Raw genomic sequence first — 18,543 nt, 5'->3', positions numbered from 1 at the left:
GCTTCCGCCGCGCCAGCCCCCTGAAATCAATCTTCAAAAAGGTTTCATGCAGGGGTGAGAAAATTGCATATTTTGTGGTTCTTGGGTGGAAAGTTCTATCATGACTTTGGCCTTTTTTGATTTCCATTTGGATGGAATATCTTTTTCCAGCCCTTTACTTTTAGTCTATTATGTTTTTATTCATGAGGTACATTTCTTGTAGGCAGCAAATAGAGGGTTTCTGTTTTTTAATCCATTCTGCCAGTCTGTATCTTTTGATTAGAGAATTTAATCCATTAACATGCAACATTATTATTGATATTTGTGGATTTGTCCCTGCCAACTTTTTTAGCCATTTTCTTGTTTGTTTTCTGTTCTTTTATTTCTGTTTTTCTTTAGTTTTCCTGATATAGTACTCCCCTCAGTACTTCTTGAAGAACTGGCCTAGTATTGGTGAATTCTTTAGGTTTTTGTTTGTCTGCAAATGATTTTATTTATTGTTCTTATTTAAAGGATAATCTTGCCAGATACAGTATTTTTGGTTGAAATTGTTTTTCTTTTAGTATTTTGAATGTCTTCCCATTCTTTTTTTGCCTGCAGTGTTTTAATGGAAAGGTTTGATGTTAGCCTAATAGGGTAACCTTTGTAAGTGGCTTGACATTTCTCTCTTGTTATTTTTAGAATCTTACCTTTGTGATTTTTTTTACCATTCTGGCTATGATGTGCCATGGAGAAGACTTTCTTATATTGATTCTGTTTGGGGTCCTTTGTATTTCTTGGATTTGGATTCTTGATTGCTTCACTCAGTTTGGGACGTTTTCTGCAAGTATTTCATGGAATAGATCTTCTAAGCCCTTGTCTGATTCTTCACTCTCTGGAATACCTATTATTCAAATATTTGGGTGTTTTTATAGTATCTAATATTTCCCATATGTTGTCAATATTTTAAAAAATTATTTTTAAAATTATTTTTGGTGGTCTTATCTGAGTCAAGGGTTTCATCTTCCAACTCAGAAATTCTGTCCTCTATGTGGTCCAGTCTACTATTAATACTTTCAAGGGAGGTCTTGATTTCCATTATTACTTTCTTCATCTTCAGGAGTTCTGATTGATTTTTTAAAGAATTATTTTATTTAATTAATTTAAAAAGTTTATTTACTTACTTATTTTAATTTGACCAGAGAGGGAGAGGGAGAGGAAGAAGGAGAAAGCAAGCACCCAGGGCCAGGATTTGAACTGTAGTTGGTCATGTGGGAGTCCAGTGCCTTTAACCACCATGCCATGCCTTGATTGATTTTTTTAATAGTGTCTATTTCCTCCTTCAAATCCTGGAAAGAGTTCCTTAGGTCTGTCACCATGAATATTCTGAACTCTATTTTTTACATTCCTGCAAATTCTTTTGTCTTATCCATGGTTGAAGAGTTGCTCTGTTCCATTGAGGAAGAGGTATTTCCCTGTTTTCCCACAGTTTTTGTGCCTCTGTGCTGGTTTCTAGTCACCTGATGGATTATACACTACTTCTTGCTTTTCTGGTGTTGATTCTATAGTGTCAGGGGTAAAAAGCTCTATCTCTCGAACATGTTCTTGGGAGAGGACCCTGTCTTCCAGTCATAGATGTGTATATATAGTCACCTTTAGTTGTTGATTCCTTTCTCAGTCTGGAGACTAGGTGTGAACCTGGGGTTGATCAGGTAAGTTTCAAAGCTGTGCCACATAGATCAGAAAACTATGAAGTCTCAAAATATTTCCTGGGTGGACAGAAGGCAGCTAGAGATCTGACATGGTCTTCCTTCCTCAGTTGACCTCACTTGCTGCTGCTGCTGCCTGGTCCACAGCAGCATAGGCTCTGGGGTGATGGTGGTTTGGATTTACCTGGAATATGTTGAGAGGAAGGAAGAAGCCTGAAGTGGTCTCTGGCCTCAGTTGCCCTCACTGGCCGCTGCTGCTCCATGGTCTGCAGCACTGTGGGCTCTGGGGATAATGGTGGCAGACAGAGGTACCTGGGCCCTATTATCAACTTTTGATGTGGTTCTGTCCATAACAGTATTTGTAGTTATCTCTCCCTGTTGTGATTGACCAAATCACTTAGAGTGAATATGAGTTCTGGAATCCTGGCGCCAATCCATTAGACTCAGAGTGGAGAACTTTGTTTTCAGTTATTATGTTTAATAAAGTTATCTGTATTGCAAGTCCAATTTCTGATTTGCTTGGGGCCCAGGGATCTGCATTTTTTATAGTACTGTCAATGACCTGTGGACTTCCTCTCAGGAGAAACCCTGAGTGGGCATATTTTCACACTGTGTTGAAATATGTTGGTAAGGAAGATTGAGAAGTAGGCATGGAATGTCTTTCTCGTTCTTAGGCCTCACCTCCTGGTCATGCATCAACTCTGAATGCCACACCTACATTTGCACTAATTCATTCCTTCCTTCCTTCCTTCCTTCCTTTCTTTCTTTCTTTCTTTCTTTCTTTCTTTCTTTCTTTCTTTCTTTCTTTCTTTCTTTCTCTCCTTTTCTTTCTTTCTTTCTTTCATCTGTCTCTCTTCTTTCTTTCTTTCTTTCTTTTTCTTTTTTCTCTCTCTTTCTTTCTTTCTTTTTCTTTTTTATCTCTCTTTCTTTCTTTCTTTTTTTTCTTTCTCCCATGAGAGAAACAAAAAGAGATAAAGATAGGCACCCTAAACAAGGTCCTCACACCATGATCCATCCCCTGCATCTGCAAACCTGGATCATGGGCATGCATGCACATTTCCAGCATGTTGAGAGAGACCTTGGGCAGTGAACCCTGGGCTTCCCATGTGAGTCCAGCTCTGTTACTGATGCTCTGTCTTCTGGCCCATGTTAGTTTTAATTCTTCATACCTACTTTGTTTGCATTCTTTCTCTAGTTTGCCCACTTTTACATATTTGGAAATAAGCAGTACTCTTTTTTTTTTTTTTTCCTGCTTTTATCTTCTTGCTCAAGAATAGTATCACCAATTGATGGGAAAACACTTTTCCATGGAGTCTAAATTTCAGCCTTAAAAGTCTTCTCAGTACCGTGTACCAGACAGCCATTATCAAACTGCAGGAGCTGATTGGAAAGAAGAAGTGTACTTTACCTTAGCAGTCCTTCTCTTCCAATTGCAATCCCTTTTGATACTGCCTGGAATCTTTAGAGCAAGACCAAGTACCATCAGAGCTTCTGTGACTGAGAGATCTCTTGGAGCTGCGTTAGTACAGTCACCTCCAAAATAGCTTCTACCTCGCAAATCAGATCTCCCTAATGCTGTCAGAATGGTCTGTCTGACACAAAAATCTAATCATGTGACGCCTATGCTTTAGCTTGATAATTCTCCAGTCTTGATCATCCCCTTGTGCCACTTGCTGGAGCAGCAAGGAACAGTATGGCCAGAAACTTGTCCCCAATGCATCCTCACTGTACAAACAAGACATGAGGCCCAGATCTCTGCCCTTCAAGCTCAATCCCTGCCCTGCACTCTGGCCAGTATTATGGGCTAGCCTTCTTCCAAAGGGAAGGATGGGCACAGAGGGACGGTCAAGCCATGGCTCTCAGAGTTGGAAATTTCATGCCATGTATTTGCATGTATGTGTGTATTGTACATTTAAAATATATCCATATCCACCAAGCTGAGCTTCTTGCAGGTTGAGATTAATCATCCTCTTGGCCCTCACTTCCGAGAATTGAAAAATGCACCACATTTAAATTGCTTCTATTTTGTTAAGTGAATTATTGAGTATTAAGAAAACTGAGATTATTTTGAATAAGCTGATTTTAACTTTTGGCTTTTGGTTAAGTTTGTGTAAGCACACTTTTCATATCTTATTTGTCTAAAAATGTCCAGACCAGTAATTTAAAATTGAATTAATTTTTCTAGTATCATTGAAATAATATAGTTTATGGAATCAGCAGATGGCATAATGGTTATGTTGCTAGATTTGCATGTAGTTGACTGCGGCTCAAGTCTCAGACCAGGTGGCTTAAAACTCATGCCAGGTACATGTGCATGCATGCCCAAAATCCCGAGAGGAGAATGGAGGTGAAAGGATTGTAGTGTGGCCATCCCCCATAAGGGGTGATTCCTCATTTTCTCTCTGTCTGTCTTTCTCTCTGGTGAGCGTACACACTCTATAGCAGAAATCTCTCTTTAAGAAAAAAGTATAGTTTATTATTTTTCACCTTTCACATGTCACTTTTAACATGATATCATTGCTTTGGGAATGCTAGAGGGTTATTTTTGTTTTTATTCCTACCAAATTTAATATAATTTTTTAATTACAGGAGTGTAAAGAGGTCTTCGCTTTTTTCTCTCATCAATTATTAGACAGTCTTCAAAAAGCTACACGGTTATCTTTGGACACAATGAAAAGAAGAATATTTGTTGCAAGGCAAGTTGAAAACGTGCTAAATATGTCTGATATGATACTACTTATCAGAATTTAATTCTAGTAACACCTGTTTATTAATTTATTAAAAATTTAAAGTACAAAATTTTAAATATAACATTTGTTAAAAGACCGTCTGAAAACATTAGTGTAATACTGCAAGAACAGTGATCAAATGAACAGCCATGTTCCTAGATCTCAAGCCAAGATAAAGACGACCACCAGTCCCCTCGCTGGGTCTCTCCCAACTCCCCCAGAGGTAACCACTGACTGCCCTGAACGAGGTGTTTATCGTTGTCTTGGTTTTCCTTAGAGTTCACCTTGTACTTGTATCTCTAATCAGCCTATCATTTAATTTTGCCTATGAATTTGAACTACACTCATTATTATGTTTTCTGAGATTCATCTATGGTAATACAGTTTATTTTCATTTCTGTATAATTGCAATATGTATAATCTGTTTATCCAGTCTATTTTTTAAGTCGTTTGGATTGTATTCTGTTTGGGTTATTATGAAAAAAGCCTCTGTGAGCATTCTCTTATCTCCTATTTCACCTGCCGAGAGTTAGTTTTTTGGTTTCTAGGCTAGGAGCATGCTTCATTTTATCAGATAATACCTAGGGGACCAGCAGTTAGCGTAATGGCTATGTCACTGGACTCCCACGTAGTCGACCGTGATTCGAAACCCGGACCTGGTGGCTTAAAACTCACACTGGAAGCATGTGCGTGCATGCCCAAGATCCTGAGAGGAGAATGGAGGAGAAGGCATTGTGGTGTGGCCTTCCCCCCTGGGGTGTGATTTCTCTCTTTCTGTCTCTGTCTCTGTCTGTTACTGTCTGGTGAGTGCATGTGCCCTATAGCAAAAAACTCTCAAAGCAAAAACAAAACAAAACAAAAAAACACCAAAAACCTAGCATGAGTGTGCCCATGGCTCCTCAACCTTGAGAATGGTATTATTTAAATAAAAAAAAAGTTCTTGCCAAATAAGAGCATGAGTGTGCCCATGGCTCCTCAACCTTGAATGGTATTATTCAAATAAAAAAAAAATTCTTGCCAAATAAGGAGTGTGAAATGGCATTTCCCTGGGATTTTAATTCTTATTTTCATGTTTACTGATGAGATCTAGTATTTTTTATGTGTATATGGACCATTTGTCCTTTCTCTTACTGAACATTTGTGTTCTTTTTCTGCTTATTTTTCTATTGGATTGAATTAATTCATAAATATTCTCAAGATTTTACTTCACTGTTGATAATAGCAAATATCTTTTCACAGTAGTGCCTTATATTTTCATTCTCTTTCTTTTACTTCCATTCAAATTTAGCAATATTTTTCTTAGTGATTATAAATATATGTGTATGTGTATATGTATTTCCATGTGATTTATTAGTTGACAAAGCAAAAGTTGTTGAAAATCAACTTTTTCAGGGCTCAGGGCAGGGGAGTTAGTTAACTTTGCACAGAATCCATAGATCAATTTGGAGAGAATTAGCATCCTTAAAAATAGTCTTCCATTCAAAATTATGTATTATCTCAGCATTCATATAAGTCTTTTAATATCTCACAATGATGTTTTAAAGTTCTCTATATCTTGCACATTTTTTATTAGATTTATTTCTTGGCTGTTCATTACTGGTTTTTAATTTAATTGTACTGCTGAAATCTTCCAATGTGATTATAGACTTGCCAAATTTTCCTTCTGTTTTATTCAGTTTCTGATTTCTGTATTTGAATATTATCTTGTTAGGTGCATACAATATCATAGTAGTTAAATCTGTTAAAAAGCTCTGTTCTTTGCATTTTTATTTTGTGAATCTCTTTATCTATAATAATACTGATTCCCTTAATTCTTCTTAGTCTGTCATTAATTTTGCTTACCCAACTTTTTAATGTATCTTTTTCAATACCTTAAATTAAGCCATTCTGTGCGATTTTTAGTTTTACCTTAGGCATCATATACTTGATTATTTTCACTCAGTCTGATTATCTCTTTTTATTTTTACTATTTTAAAATTTAAAATTTTATTTATGATAAGAGGGAGAGAGGGAGAAAAAGAGAGAGGGAGATTGAGTCAGAGCACCTTTCCTCATCCCTTCAGCTTCTCAGAATCTTGGGCCCATGTGCACATGTCCAGTATATTTTTAGACCAACCTGGAAATGTGAACCATGCTCTGCCATGTGGCTTCCAGCATGGCAATTCAGTTTGTTACCTACTGTATCACCAGGTTGGATCATATCTCTCTTTTTAATAGTGAATTTTATCTGTTTGTATTTATTGTGATTTTTGACATAGCAGCACTTAATTTTTTGAAGGTATTAAATAAAGATATTTATTTAAGACAGTTATTTTCTGGAATGCTATGTAATTGCAGCTGCTTTGATTGGAATTTAAAAGTAAAGATTCTAGAGGTAAAAGTCACAGACAAATAACCACAAATGAAATCAGCTACATTCATAAACAGAAACGTGGTGGTAAAGAAATTTTGTTGTCTGTGGAATTGATGTTTTCACTTGGGGGAGAGAAATTTTCTTGGTTGCTCATGTTTCTTGTGCCTCTGCGATGGTTTTTAGTCATCTGGTGGTTTATATGTTGCTTCCTAAGTTCTTCCAGTTAATTATGAGCATTTAGAGGTGTGCGGGAGTAGGTAATTGACTATCTTTCTGCTGCTCTATCTCCCTCATGCTCACCAGCAACCAGCTTTGTTGTCACTGGACTTGAATGATTCAAAGTCCTCCCAGTTTCTAGAGAGCAGCCGTGTCTGAGACTGAGTTGCTGAAATTCAGTTGAGGAAGACAGAAGGGATTACACACCGTGCAACATGTGTCCTGTGCTTCCGAAAACATTGTGGTCTCAGAACTGAGAGGAATGTGGCAGGCAATGAGCCACAGACTCTCTGTACCTCAGTCTCCCTGGTACTCTTGAGAATTCAAAGGCGAGTAGGTGAGGATATGAGCCCCGGATTTCTGAAGTACCAGCTTTTGGCCTTGGATAGTTTGCAGTATGGCAAGGCCAGTCTGGAATGGGTGTTATGAGGGAGTAATGGCAGGGCAAGGTCTTTTCAAGTCCCAAATAACACATCTGAGAGTTCAAAGGTGAGCAGGGGAGAGGATGAACCACGGGTCTCTGCTGTACAGGCTTTCAGCCATGGACAGCTCGCAGTATGGCAAGGGCCATCGTTGGAATGCCACTTGTTTTCTTTCTACATCTTGAATTTCATAGGGAGACTATGAATTAGAGGGTTTTTGTTTACTTTTAACTCAAAGAGTTCCTTACAGTATGCTTACCTGGGAACCACTGGCCATGAATGCGAAAAGTTGTCTCCACTTTGGAACTGTGGTGGTGTTGTTTCTTGTGATCACTCCTGGCCCACTTCCATCTGCTTGTACTTATAAATGGAGGTGGGGGTTTTCAGTAATGACAGCATATTTTGTGTTCCCAGAGGAAAAAAGAGACTGGAAAATTTGCATTTATTATAATTTTGTCTAGGATAGGGATGGAAGTCAAAACAGAGGAAGATATCTAGACTAATTTGCAGCTCTGTGTGTTTTTATCCTTTATTAAAGAACTGTTATGTCTGTATACTTCCATGTTTGCATGAGTCATATTGTTTAATAAAGTGATTTTTGGAAGACCTTGATCAGGAACTTTCTGTTTAATCTTGTAAGAAAGTATAAATAAGAAAGTTTATGAAAGCACGTGCCTTTTGTTGGGATCTGTTCTAGGGCTAGGAACAAAGAATGCTTTTAGTAAGCATTGTTAAATGATTATTACTGAGAGAGGGCAGTATTAAAATAATAGAAACTATATGAGACTAATATTTTACTCATAAGAATATTCCATCATCATGTTTTCTTAGTTATCTGCAATTTGTGGTTCCATTATAAGTAATATTGCTTTTATGTAATTCAGTATGTATTTACTTCTAGGGCTGAGATTTGTAGTGTAACAGGCTACCTGCGAAAGTTTAGGTTAAGGGTCATCAGCTAATGTCCATCTTATTACAGCCCTTACGGACGAAAGCGGTCAGAGGATATTATTTCTTTTATAAGAACTGAAGTACATCTTGCAATTCCTAACGTAGTAAGTATTATTCATTTCAATGTTATTTTGGTAATGTAATTAAGAAGTATGGTATTGGAACTAAACTTTCAGTTAGAGGAATGTCTTAATTCTGTGTAGCAATAATTTCTCATCAGCATTTAACAAAAATCAAAATATTATCATTTATATCTGTTATTAAAAATTACTTCTGGAGAGGGAAACTGAAGATCTTCTGCTTAGACTTCACCCTCTAGACTCCAAGATCTAGACAGGACAAGCCAATCACGGGCCCTTTTAGAAGTCATCTACATTTGAATTGAGAGTCCTCTCTTTCAGGGACTAGGGAAACTGAAGATTTTCTGCTCCAACTTCACTCTCCAGACCCCAGGGTCTAGACAGAGTCAGAGTAATCCTCAATTCCCATGGAATTTGCTGCACAAAGTGAGAAAAACAGAACTGCAGATAGATTGCAACCAAGAAAAATGAAGATATTATATAAGAAATACTAGATACCCTCAAATGTGCAAACATCCAGATAATAGGTATCCCAGAAAAGGAAGAAAATAATAAGGGCATTGATAACTTATCCCATGAAATCCTGGAATAAAACTTTCCAAACCTAGAGAGGCATTCAAATATCCAAACCCAAGAAATACAAAGACCCCCAAATAGAATCAACCCAAGAAGATCCTCTCCAAGGCACACATCATAGCCAGATTGGCCAAAACCACAGACAAAGACAAGATACTAAAACTGGCAAGAGAGAAACATCAAGTGACTTACAAATGTTATCCCATCAGGTTAACATCAGACCTATCATCAGAAACAATGCAAGCAAGGAAAGAATGGGAAAATATATTCAAAGTGTTAAGTGAAAAACAATTTCAATCAAGATTACTGTACCCGACAAAGTTATCCTTCACATGGGAATAAAAGACAGAAACATTCTCAGATAAACAAGACCTAAAAGAATTTACCAACTCCAGATCAGCTCTCCAAGAAGTTCTAAAGGGAGTGCTATACCAGGAAAACTAAAGACAGACACACAGAAATAAGAGTATATAAAACAACCAAGAAAATAGCCAACTTAATTGTAGGAAAAAATCCAGAAAGATCGTAATAATGTTGAATGTTAATTTCCATATTACAGTAACAGTGCAAATTCAACAGAAGAGAGATTTACATGAGGCTGAACTGGCGAAACAGAATTTTATGACTTTTGACTAAAACATTACTGATTTTCTTCTGTGCTTTGTTTTAACAGATTTAAGGATTTTTGTCTTCTCTTGAGCTGTTGGTAGCTTCATCAACCTACTGTTTGAACAGAATCTTAACCTTTTTCCTGGCTTTAAGTCTTAAGCATTTTTTTATTAGCATTTTAAAATTTTGATTTATTAAAGCTAAGACTGCTTTTCTTGAAATTGAAAAATAGATTAAAAAAACACAGTATGACTAGCAGTTAAGAACTTGAATCTGCATTGCCTAGCCTTGCTCTTTTCTAGCAATGACAGTGATCTTTGGGTTGTTATTTCAGTTCTTTGAGCCTCTGTTTCTTCATCTGAGGGATGGAGTCAATGATTCCTCAGGATTTTTGTAAAGATAAAATGCTGCGACTTAGAACCTATGACATATGACCCATAATGCATGATAAGTATGTGTAAGGTTCTTAGCAGACTCTTGGCATATAGTATTGCTCAGGCTCAGCTTTATGAGTACTGTGTGGTAGCTCCTGCTTCCTGAGTGTATGTGACATGTATATGTAAGTACCTTTACACAGATAAACATGTATGTAACACATATGTATACAAGTGTGCATTATATTTTATATATTAGAGATAAAAGCTGCTATTTAGTGAAAAAAAAATTAGTTCTGGAGTGCCAGCAGGTGGCACGGTATTTAAGGCACTGGAGTCTCACGTGGCCAACCACAGTTTGAGCCCCAGACCCAGAGGCTTGAAAATCACACTGGGCACTCGTGCTTACTGTGTACATTGTGCCTAAAATCCCAAGAGGAGACCGAAGGAGAAGAGATTACAGCTTGGCCATCCGCTCAGGGAGTGATTCTCACTTTCCCTCTCTTAGTGTCTCTAATGAATGCATGCGCCCTATAGCAAAAACCTAAAAAAAAAAATTCTGCATAGCTTATGGTGTATAAGCTGATATAAGAGAGTTAGTTAAGCATCTGTTATGACATCAATTAGCAAATACCCTACACATTTCCTTGCTTTTTCTGACCTTAGATTTTAAATTATTTAATAAAAATCATTCTAGTAGTCCAAAAAAACTCTCAAAAAAACACAAATGTGAATCAATCCACCAAGGATGGAAGAACAGGAAGAAAGAAGGAGCCTGTGCCCTGAGCATTGTGAGTCTCCCGTGCCTTCTCATGGCACTTAGATGTACAACTACCCCAGCCACCCAGGATGGCTAAGGTGGATTTTGTGATGCATCAAGGGTTATCTAACACTATATTTACATGGCCTGACATCCCAAAAGATAGCTTCTGAATTAGTCAGGATTCTTTAGAGAGATAGAACCAATAGGATATGTATATAGATTTAGGAGATAGGATTTATTAGGAGAATTGGCTGATGGGATTATGGGAGCTAAGAAGTCCCACAGCAGGCCATCTCTAAGCTGGAGACCCTGGGTGCCTGTAGCATGACTCAGTCCAACTTTGAAGCCTCAGAAGCAGGGAAGCTGATAGAGTAATTCTCAGTTCAAGGCTGAAAGCCAGAGGACCTAGGGGATACCTCTGGTGTAAGTCCTGGAGTCCAGAGGTAGGCAAGCCGTGATTTACGAAGTCCAAGGCAGCAGAAGTCTATCCTGCTCTCCCAAAGAGACCAATCGAAGATCTGTGCTTGTTCACTCCAGCCCCTGGTGATTGGATCTTGCCCATCCACATTGAACGTGAATTGTCCTCACCAAGTCCAGTCAGACTCACATGTTAATCTCTTCTTGAAACACCCTCATAGACTCACCCAGGATCATACTTTACCAGGTTTTTAGGCATTCTTTAATCCAGTCAAGTTGACACCTAGAGCTTCTTAGCATATTTGGCATATTTTGAAGAGCTGAGATAAAAATAATCTTTTTAAAAATTTATTTTATAGTTTCTTATTTACATTTAATTGTACATTTCTGTGGAGTACAGTGTTGTTTGCAAAGCATGCAAGAAGTATGTGATAAATCAAACCAAGGCTAGTACCATATTTATCATCTTCACAAAGAGCATTACATTATGTTGGGCACTTTTGAGTTTTGTTCTACCCTACAGTCTCTGCTATCTACAGCTAAATCTTGGTGGTACATATTCTTTATTATTTTGCTTCATGGTTATTCAACACATAGTTCCCCAAGTCCCCCTGAATTCAGCTTTCCTGACAGGGGAAGAGTGACAGGTGCTAAGTTTGACATTTTGGCCTACAGGTATTAATAGAGTGGGAAAGCTTCCAGGTGGAGAAAGTCTGTAGCCCACCCTCATCTAGCATCCCCCCTCTGTCTCTCTCTCTCTCTTTTTCTTTTTTTTCCTGTTCTCTTTTTTGTAAGTTATTTGTTTTTATTACTTTTATAAAATTAATTTACATTTATTCACTGAGCATTGTCACAGCATACAAAATTTGATTTCCCATACAGAATATGCTGCATAGTAGCTTAATCATATGTGTTATCATCAATAATTTTCCATTTCTAGTTTCATATATATATATATATATGTATTTACATATTCCCCCCGCCCCCTATTTTTCACCCTCTGCCATTTCCCACCCTCCTCCCACACACTCAGGTGTCCACAGTTGTTTTCCATTCCTTTTTCCCCCCCACATTGTATTGATTCACAAAATTTCTTAAATAATCTAACTACTTTCAGTAGCAAGCTCTGCTGATACACACATATCTATGAATACATGTCTGACTTAAGGCATGAAACTCTGAGTAGAATGAATATGCTCTAAGGTAGCACCCAGCTGATAGCATCCTCTCTTCAGAGCAGCGTTCCACTGGGCCAGCTGAGGCTTTCCCACTCCCTGGGAAATGGCAGTGGTGAGAACTGGAGAGACGGAGTCTGTGCACTGGCAGTGTTTATGCCCTTGTTTCTCTTTTCTGTAGACGATGGTTCCTAGTCTGGATGACATTCAACAAGCCATTAACCGCATGATCCAGTTAACCCTGGAGGTCAGCAGAGGAGTGGCTCACTGGGGTCAGCAGCAGATCCGTCACATCAAGCCTGTTGCTAGTCCCACTCGCACCGATGTGACCCATCCAGGCATGGGAAAGCAACTGAAGAAGGAAGAGAGTAAGGATGTTAAAATGAATCTCAGATTAATAGTCTTAGAATCATAACAATTAGTTATAAATGGCCTTTCTGATTCTTCCTGGCTTTGACCAGCATATGTTTATTCATTAAAATTTGCATTTAAACAACAAATATTCTTGGGCCAATCGGTGGTGGCTAAGGTGCTAGATTACATGGCCGACTGTGCACTTTGAGTCTCAGACCTGGGGGCTTGAAAAACGCACTGGCATGTGTGCTAAAATCCCGAGAGAAGGGCGGAGAAGAGGTCGCAGTGTGGCCATCCCCTCTTTGGCAAGCTAACATGCCCTGTAATAAAAATGAATGAATAAGTAAATAAATGTTCTCAATCTTTCATCTTAAACCTAACATACAGACATTTCTTTCCAGTTTTTGGTTTTAGGTGAATAAGGCTTTGGATCACTGTTCTACTATCATAATTTAAAAATTTTATTTATTTATTTATTTATTTATTTATTTATTTATTTATTTTACCATAAGGGTGTGTGTGCACCCTAGAGAGAGACAGAGACAGAGAGAGGGAAAGTAAGAAATCACCCCCAGGGGACACGGCCATTCCACAGTCCCTTCTCCTCCATTCTCCTTTTGGGTTCTGAGCATGCACACACAGGTGGCTGGTGTGATTTTCAAGCTGCTATGTCTGAGACTTGAACTGCAGTTAGTGATGTGAGAGTCCAGTGCCTTAACAACTATGCCACCTGTTGGCCCCTCTACTATCATAAGCTTAAACTAAAAGTTAAAAATTAATATAAGCCTTAGCATTAACTTTACTTTCAGTGTAGCATTTGGTTGGATAAACTTAGTTTGGTAGAACATGGTGATTTGAAGATCTGAGTCATGTGTTTCCTGTACACAAAATATACATATTGAAATGGAAGTATAAAAAAGTGTGTGAGAAGTGGGATCTTCTAAAAAGTTCATGGAAAAGGTATATTATGAAAAAAACCTATGCATGTATTTAAAAAGTTATTTGCACTAAAATAAACTTGTACTTCAATTCCATTTTTCCCATGAACTTTTGAAGTCCCCTTACATGTGTGTGTGTGTGTGTGTGTGTGTGTGTGTGTGTTCTCAAAACATGGAAAGCTCAAATCACAGTAGAAAAGATGTTTAAATTTTGGGACCAGCAGTTAGCGTGATGGCTGTGTCACTGAACTCCCACGTAGCCGACCGCGGTTCAAGTCCCGGACCTGGTGGCTTAAGCTTATGCTGGGCGCGTGTGTGCCCAAGATCCCGAAAGGAGAATGGAGGAGAAGGGATTGCAGTGTGGCCGTCTCCCCTGAGGGGTGATTTCTCACTTCCTATCTCTCTGACTCTGTCTTTCTGGCGAGCTCACGTGCCCTTTAGCAAAAATCTCTCCAAAAAAAAAAAAAAGAAAAGATGTTTAAATTTTACTTCTTTATATTTAAAGATATGTCTAAGGAACTCTTAAATGTAAATGACCATGCTGAAATTCTCAACAGAATGTTAGAAAACAGAACCCATAAGTATATAAAAAGGTGCATATACTATGGACAAATGAGGTTTGTTGGAAATGCAAGGTTGGTTTACATCTTAAAATGTTCTGTGTTAATAGGGTAAAGGACTCAAACTTCATGATTACCTCAATAGACACGGAAAAAACGTTTGTCAAAAATCTAATGCCCTTTCATGATAAACTTGCTCAAGAAGCTGGGAATAGAATAGGATTTCTTTTTTCTTTTCTTTTTTTTTTTGGAGGGGGAGAGGTTTTTGCTTTAGGGCATGTGCACTCGCCAAAAAGACAGAGACAGAGAGACAGAAAGTGAGAAATCACCCCCCAGGGGGATGACCATGCTACAATCCCTTCTCCTCCATTCTCCTCTTGGCATCTTGGGCACGCACGCATAAGCGCCCAGCGCGAGTTTAAGTCACTGGGTCCGGACCTCGAACTGCGGTCAACTACATGGGAGTCCAGCGACATAGCCATTATGCTATATGCTGGTCCCAAAGGAATAGAACTGAATTTCTTCAACCTGACATAGGACCTCTGTGAGAAACCTGTTGCTAACATCATACTTAATGGATTATTTTCCCTTAAGATAAGAAACAAGAAAACTAGCTCTCACCACATCTATTTGACATTACACTGGAGGTTCTGTCAAGTGTATTAAGTAAAAGAAATTAAAGATCTATACCCTGGGGGACCAGCAGATGCAGTAATGGTTACATTGCTGGACTCCCATGTAGTTTGACCGCAGTTTGAGTCCTGGACTGGGTGGCTTAAAAGTCACTCTGGGCACACATGCATGTGTGCCCAAGATCCTGAGAGGAGAATGGAGAAGGGATTGTGGCATGGCCATCCCCCTCGGCGAGGGGATGATTTCTTGCTTTCTGTCTATGTGTGAGCACATGTGCCCTATAGAAAAAAATCTCAATTAAAAAGAAAGATATGCAGATTGGAAAGGAAGACATAAAATTATCTTTATTAGCAGGTGATATGATCTTGTTTTAAAAACATTCTAAGGAATCCACCCACACCAAAAAACTATTGGGTTGTCGGGAATGTCATGATGCATTTTTATATAGAGAGGTATCATGACTTTTCCAATGACCTAATGTTAGAATTAATAAATGGGAGCTGGGTGGCGGTACAGTGAGATGTGATTCTCTGAGAGGTTGACTCACATGGGTAGGTTCTGGGTTTGCATCCAGTGACCTCCATAGTTATTCTGGGCATGGCCGTGCCCATGACCTGATATGGGCTGAGCATGTGTGTGGATTGCCTCATCAAGACCCTCTTGGGGTGCTGTTTTTCTTTCTCTCTCTCTCTTATCCACTCATGAAAGAGAAGGAAGAAAGAAAGAAAGAAGGAAGGAAAGAAAGGAAAAAAGTTACAATGAAAGAAATAATCAATTCAAGAAAACTGTAGGAGATGAGATCAGTGTATGAAAATCAGTTATATTTCTAAATGGTAGCAATGAATAATCTGAAAATGAAATTAGTAAAATAGTTTTATTTATAATAGTATCAAAAAAATAAACTTAACAGAAGTATATGGACCATACTCTGGAAATTACAAAACATTATTGAAAGGTATGTCATGAGGAGATACATCATGTTTATGGATCAAAACCCAGTATTTTTAAGATGGCAGTTCTCCTCAAACTGATCTATAGATTTAAACATAATTACTATAAAAATTCCAGAAGTCTTCTGCCAAAATTGACAAGTTCATCCTAAAATCTGAATAGGGGAACTCAGAGGACCTTTTTCAAAAACACTTTGAAAAAGAACAAAGCCAGAGGACTTACAGTACTTGATTTTTTTCTTAAGAAAGATTTTTGCTATAAGATGCACGTGCTCTTGAGAGAGACAGAAAGCAAGAAATCACCCCCCTGCCCCCGCCCAGGGGCATGGCCATTCTGCAATTCCTTCTCCTCTAGTCTCCTCTCAGGATCTTGGGCATGCATGCACATGTGCCTGGTGTGAGTTCCAAGCTGCTGAGTCTGGGACTTGAACCATGCATGGTCAACTACGTGGGAGTGCAACGAGGTAAGCATTATACCATCTGCTGGTCCCCCTACACTGCTAGATTTCAAAACTTAATATACAGTTAAAGTTATCAAAACAGTGTGGTGTTGGGAACCAGCAGTTAGCGTAATGGCTATGTCACTGGACTCCCACATAGTCGACCACGGTTCGCGTCCCGGACCTGGTGGCTTAAAACTCACGCCGGACGCATGTGTGTGCGTGCCCAAGATCCCTAGAGGAGAATGGAGGAGAAGGGATTGCGGCGTGACCATCCCCTCTGGGGGGTGATTTCTCGCTTTCTGTCTCTATGTCTCTCTCTGTCTGTCTGGCGAGTGCACGCGCCCTATAGCAAAAACCTCTCAAAAAAAAAAAAAGTGTGGTGTTGGCCTAAGGACTGATGGATGCTTAGATTAATGAGTCAGAATGGAAAATTCAGAAAGAATCACTCAGCCCTTTGCAAAGATAGCAAGTCAGTTCAATGAAAGAAACAAATAGTCTTTTCAACAAATTATCCTAGAACAATTAGTTATACATATGAAAAACAAGAAGTTGGCCCCCTACCTCACGGCCATGCACACAACCTAACGTGAATTATAGGGAGTTAAAACTACTAATTTTAAAGGAAAACTTTTTGTGCTTTTGAGTTAGACAAAGATTTCTTAGATAGAACAACAAAAACATAATCAACAAAAGAAAAAATTGGACAATGTGAATTTCACCCACATTAAAACTTTTTTCTCTTCACAAGATTTTTTTTTTTTTTTTACTTTATTCAGTTTTGTCAGAAGGCGTATGCACTAGCTGGAAAGACACAGACACACAGACACACAGACACACACACACACATGCACATGCACACACAGAGAGAGAGAGAGGGAAATGAGAAAGCCCCCCTACCCCTGTGGGGATGGTTACACCACATTCTCTTCTTCTGTTTCTTCCTCCTTTTGGAATTTTGGGCACACATGCTCATGTGTCTTGCCTGTTTCTTAAGCCACTAAGTCCAGGATTTGAACCTCATGGTTGCATATGTGGAATCCAGCTGCCTTAACCATCATGCTACCAGCTGGCCCCAAAAGACATTGTTAACAACTTAAAAAGGTAAGCTGCAGATTGGGAGAAAATGTTTGCAAATTATACATCTGATAAAGTATTTGTATTTAGAATATATAAAGAACTCTAGCAACTGAATAATAAGATGCCCTCCCAGATGGGCAAAAGACTAGAGAGTTCAGCAAAGAAGACATATGAATGACTAATAAACAGATGAAAAGATGCTCAACATCATTAATCAATAGGGACATGCAAATTATAACCATGATGAGATACTATTACATACATATTAGAATAGCTAAAATTAAAAAAAATAATATGACAACACAAATCATTGTCAAAGAACCTGAAATTCTGATACATTGTTGGTAGAAATGTAAAAAAGGTACAACCACTTTGGAACTAGTTTATCACTTCTTTAAAAACTTGAACATATATCTTTACCATATGATTTAGCAATTCTACTTCTAGGAATTTACACAAACAAGAGAAGTGAAGTCATATGTTCATGCAAAAAGTTGTATATTAATTTTCACACCTGTGCTATTTGTAATAACCCCAATTGAGAATACAAATGTTCAAAAATTGAGTAGATAAAGTCTGATGTATCTATCCAATGGAATAGCACTTAGCCTAAAAAGGATCAAACTGCCAAAATGTACATTAATTAATTAAATTAAGCCCCTGTGTTTTTCTTTTACTTTAATTTTGATTAAATTTCAGACTAAATAAAAGAAGAAATGAGTGGCCTGGGCTTAGAGGAACCGTGGTAAATACAGCAGACGTTAGTCAGCTGTAGCTCATTGTTGCAGTGCAGGAATGTGGACCCCTTATCTTGAGATTACACCATTTTAAAAGAGATACTGGATATCTGGAATTTCACATTAAATCTCTTGATTTTATTGTTAACTGTCTTTAAAAAGTAAAGCACTGTCTGGGCCCAAACAAAAGTATTTGCACAGTCTACTTGATAGAAAATATTTGAGAATTTTACATCAAGGCAGTGACATGATCAGACCTGTGTTTGGCCAAGTGGTGTTCGTAGTAATGGTTCATGGTTAGTGTATGATCCCTGTATATCAGATGCTGAGCTGAAGGTGAACATAGATGGTCTCATCTAATCCTCACAAGGATATCTGTGAAGACTGATACCTGGTTCACATAAAATAACTGGCCATTTGGGTAATACATGTGGTGTCTTTCCTTTAATCAATCTCTCTTTCCTTTCAACCCTCCACAGGTTTGAAATTTCAACTCTGAACTATTTTTTAAAGGACTTA

General features: G+C 38.2%; 1 protein-coding gene across 1 annotated transcript in view; it reads left to right on the top strand.

Moving 5' to 3' along the window:
• DNAH8 (dynein axonemal heavy chain 8) overlaps positions 1 to 18,543 on the top strand; it is a 413,702-nt gene that overhangs the window by 122,924 nt on the left and 272,235 nt on the right. The window contains exons 23-25 of the mRNA XM_027771927.1: positions 4,257 to 4,376; positions 8,383 to 8,442; positions 12,514 to 12,700. Of these exons, the coding sequence (XP_027627728.1) occupies positions 4,257 to 4,376; positions 8,383 to 8,442; positions 12,514 to 12,700 (367 nt within the window). The remainder of the gene's footprint in view (positions 1 to 4,256; positions 4,377 to 8,382; positions 8,443 to 12,513; positions 12,701 to 18,543) is intronic.

The sequence above is a fragment of the Tupaia chinensis genome, unplaced genomic scaffold, assembly GCF_000334495.1.
Source record: "Tupaia chinensis unplaced genomic scaffold, TupChi_1.0 Scaffold000238_1, whole genome shotgun sequence".
In the NCBI taxonomy this organism is placed as follows: Eukaryota; Metazoa; Chordata; class Mammalia; order Scandentia; family Tupaiidae; genus Tupaia; species Tupaia belangeri.
The sequence above is the reverse complement of the archived record's forward strand: the minus strand, read 5'-3'. Positions and strand labels throughout refer to the sequence as shown.